The sequence below is a fragment of the Tribolium madens genome, unplaced genomic scaffold, assembly GCF_015345945.1.
Source record: "Tribolium madens isolate multiple individuals breed KSU strain unplaced genomic scaffold, Tmad_KSU_1.1 Scaffold_7;HRSCAF=85;Tcas5.2_LG10, whole genome shotgun sequence".
In the NCBI taxonomy this organism is placed as follows: Eukaryota; Metazoa; Arthropoda; class Insecta; order Coleoptera; family Tenebrionidae; genus Tribolium; species Tribolium madens.
Window position 1 is genome coordinate 9,952,255 of NW_025401050.1, and position 3,765 is coordinate 9,956,019.

General features: G+C 32.3%; 2 protein-coding genes across 3 annotated transcripts in view; both read right to left on the reverse strand.

The window, feature by feature from the left end:
• Positions 1-3,765, reverse strand: part of LOC123009798 (chondroitin sulfate N-acetylgalactosaminyltransferase 1) — a 99,592-nt gene that overhangs the window by 36,086 nt on the left and 59,741 nt on the right. The gene's annotated exons all lie outside the window — the stretch shown is intronic.
• LOC123009799 lies at positions 303-2,980 on the reverse strand. The gene is made up of 2 exons (XM_044406320.1): positions 2,865-2,980; positions 303-1,061 (listed from the first exon to the last, which is right to left on the reverse strand). Exons 1-2 carry the CDS (start codon positions 2,916-2,918, stop codon positions 321-323), a joined length of 795 nt encoding a protein of 264 aa, XP_044262255.1. The 5' UTR covers positions 2,919-2,980; the 3' UTR covers positions 303-320.

Here is a 3,765-nt window from a genome sequence, read left to right on the forward strand (position 1 = left end):
GAACATTAGTAAAAATAATAAGTCTAAGAGAAAATTGTTTTATTTAAACAATCAAATTGCACAGATTTAGAATAAAATTGAACTAGAATTTGTAATATGAGTACAATAACACTAGTATAGCATAATCTAGTATTGTAACTAGTGCAACACAGAACTGAAATAAAATAATCTAAAATAGAGTTGGTAGAGAATCGAGAAATAGTAAACATAAATCAAAAGACAAATAAAACAGAACTTAAAGAAATTGAATAGATCTAGAATAAAGCTATTAAAAAATAGAGCTAGAAATAATAAAACCACAATTTGCTTTAAACTATACTTTATTCAAGATTTTTGAAACTACAAATCAAATGTTGGTAGACTTGTCCCAAAACTTTTGAAACAAAAGTGACCAAAATACTGACACCACAAATCACTAAACCCGGAATGGCCTTGACAAAACTGATAATTGGTTGCGGTAAATGCCCGATAATTGACATCACAATTTTCCAAGCCTCGGATTTGAAGAATTTCCCCACTGTCCCCGGTATTTCCCCCAACGAGTCTTTCTTCAACTCCAACAAAGCATCTGAGAAAATTTGAAGAATTTTCTTCATATCTTCCAGAATCACAACTAACTGTGATACAATCTTATTTAGATGGAAATTAATACATCCTGCAGCTCTAGTGACCGATTCTAGGATCAAAGGACGTGAAAAAAATTTATTACACGTCTCTTGTCTTGCATTAAACGCCTCCAAAGTTTTTCCTCCCAAAATCTCGGGCACAAATCGGGTCAAAATATTCAAAAGGGCAACAGGAATCTCTTGCAATGTTGTGAAAAACTTGTCAAGCATTGTTCCCAATGTTGCAAGGACGATTATATTGATTTTATCTACTCCTAAATTGAGGACCAGGAGGAGGGATTGGATTCCCGAACCCAGGATTTGCAAAATTTGGGAGGCCCCCCCAAGAAGCCCACTGACTGGGTTTCGGGCTTCTTGGTCAAGGGTTGACAAAAAATTGTCGATGTTGAGGCCATGTTGGAGCTCCAATGAGGCGTTCAGGGCCTGAATTGAGGGCTAAAAAGTAAAAAAAAAAATTTAATTTGAAAAACCATAAAATGGTTAAAATTCTAACAAAAAGTAAGTTTTTCCACCCCAATTTCAAAGAAAAAAAGCCAATTATCCCTCAGAAATTACCCTGAGAGAGAAAAAAGTACACTTTCTTCCCTTGTAATTAAATTACTATTTTTATATAGTAATATAAATCATATAAATCAAGAACTAGAAATAAACTGCATGTAAAAAATTTATACACAACAATTAAAAATAATAATAAAAAAATAATTGTTGTGTGGCAAGTGCCACTTACGTCACTAGTAGGGTTTTTTTTATCACAATACCATAATTCAGTTAAAAAAAAGCAAGAAAGATAAATGAGAACTTACGTACCAGTTATTTTTATTATTCATTTTTTGGGGGTAGAAAAGTATTATTTTTAGTGAGGTAAGTGCTTACTTACTACGATAGTAAAACCAGATTTTTCTTGGTAATTATGTGTGAGAACAAAAAGTGTTTTACTTTTAAGGGAGAGAAAAAATTTACTTCACTAAATTACAAAAACTCAAAGAAGAAACAAAAAATAATTTTATTGTGTAAAAAATGCCCACTTACGTCACTAGTAATTTTTTTCTTACAACAATGTAACTTAATGTAATAAAAAAGGTAGAAAATGTGCACAACACAGTTATTTTCAGTATTCATTTTTTTGGGCCTGAGAAATTAAGTGCAAAAAAGTGTATTTTTATAAATGAGAGTGTGGTAAGTGCCTACTTACTATGATAATAAATAAAAGCATATTTTTCTCGATAATTGTGTGAGAGCAGAAAGTGTACACTTTCCTCCCTGATACGTTTTATTTTTAATTCATAAAGAACTGGCGCTACTTGTAGTTTATTAACAAGAACAAAAAAGTGTTTTACTTTTAAGGGAGAAAAAAAACTTTCTTCACTCAATTAGATAAACTCAAAGTAGTAACAAAAAATAATTTTGTTGTCTGGAAAGTGCAAACTTACGTCACTAGTAATTTTTTATTATAATTTATAAGAAAGATAAAATTTTTTTATTTACAGTCCAGTTATTTTCATTATTTATTTTTTTGGGTCCAAAAAAATAAGTGCACAAATGTGTATTTTTTTATAAATAAGAGTGTGGTAAGTGCTTATTTACTACAATAATAAAACACAAAAGCAATTTTTTCTTAATGAGAGCAGAAAGTGTCCACTTTGCTCCCTAATAATTTTGTTGTGTAGAAAGTGTCCACTTACGTCACAAGTATTTATACACATAATTTATAAGAAAGGTAAAAAAGGTTTATTTTTGTAAATAAATGGATTGTTCCAGTTATTTTCATTATTAATTTTTTTGGGTCCAAGAAAATAAATGCACAAAAGTGTATTTTTTATAAATAAGAGTGTGGTAAGTAATAATAACTTACAATCCAGTTATTTTCATTATTAAGTTTTTTAGACCTGAGAAACGGAGTGCAAAAAAGTAATTTCTTTTGTAAATGAGGGTTTGGTAAGTGCCTATTTACTACGATAATAGAACACAAAAACAAATTTTTCTTCGTAATTGTGTGTGAAAGCAGAAAGTGTCCACTTTCCTCCCTGACGCGTTTTATTTTTAATTCATAAAGCCCCTACTTGTAGTTTATAAGTGCAAAAAGTGTTTTATTTTTAAGTGCGGAAAAACCAAACTTACTACACTAAATGACAAATCCTAGTGCGGAAAAACGTTACTTTCCAAACACAAAAACCTCTCACATGGACCAAAATCCGGCTTTTCCGGTGGCCAAATAAAAAAATTCAAGTGGATACTTACCGTAATCGTAGAAACAAGTAGAAAGCTGTCAAATATCAAGAGTTTTACCCACATTTTTTCTATTTGACTGTTTTTCCCAATATCGGTGGATTTTTATACTTTTTTTCACATTTTTTTTATCAGGAAGCAGTAAATTTAATAAGGCATTAATCTAATTGCGTTTTTATCGCTAAGTGTCGTAAAGTTAGCTTTTTCGTCGTCGTTTTGTCGAGTTCGATTTAATTTTATTAGCATTGAGACAGGGTGGAAAGACAAACACAGGCAATATTCCGCTTCATTACTCGAACATGCATCGTCATTGTTTCACTTAACACAACAGCAGAACATTGATTACTACCAGGTAGAGTTAATTAGATTACTCCCGAGTGACATACTAATTTTTTTCTAGCAAAATTTCGCGCTTTGTGCCTCCAATTTCCGTCGTTTTGTTAATTAGAAATTTATTTAAAGGACGATTTACGAGACTTGCTATCTGTTGTGGCCATCTTCTTTCAAGTTTAATTAATTTCTTGAAGCTTCCGATAATTAAAAGCGATTTGAATTTTCTTTGGACGAAATGCAATTTTCGTGTCTGGTTGGCCCTTAAAAGCCATAAATAAGGGCGGATGTGGAGTGGCAGAGGTGATTAGTGCCCGATTATGGCCATTTTGGAACGGCGACCACAATGCTAACGAATCGGTAATTTACGGAACGGCTTAGGCTAATGGGAGAGGACATACTCTTGGATGGGCGAGGGACAACACGGCACGGGATTTGAGAGGATAATGGGGACAACAAACGGGAAATTATTACTCTTTCCTGGCTGTCTGGTGCAGGATTTCACAAGGATTCCAAATCTGTAAACCGAATTTTTCTAGGACGAGTAGTTTCCGAGATATTGAGCGAAATGTTTGATACAAAA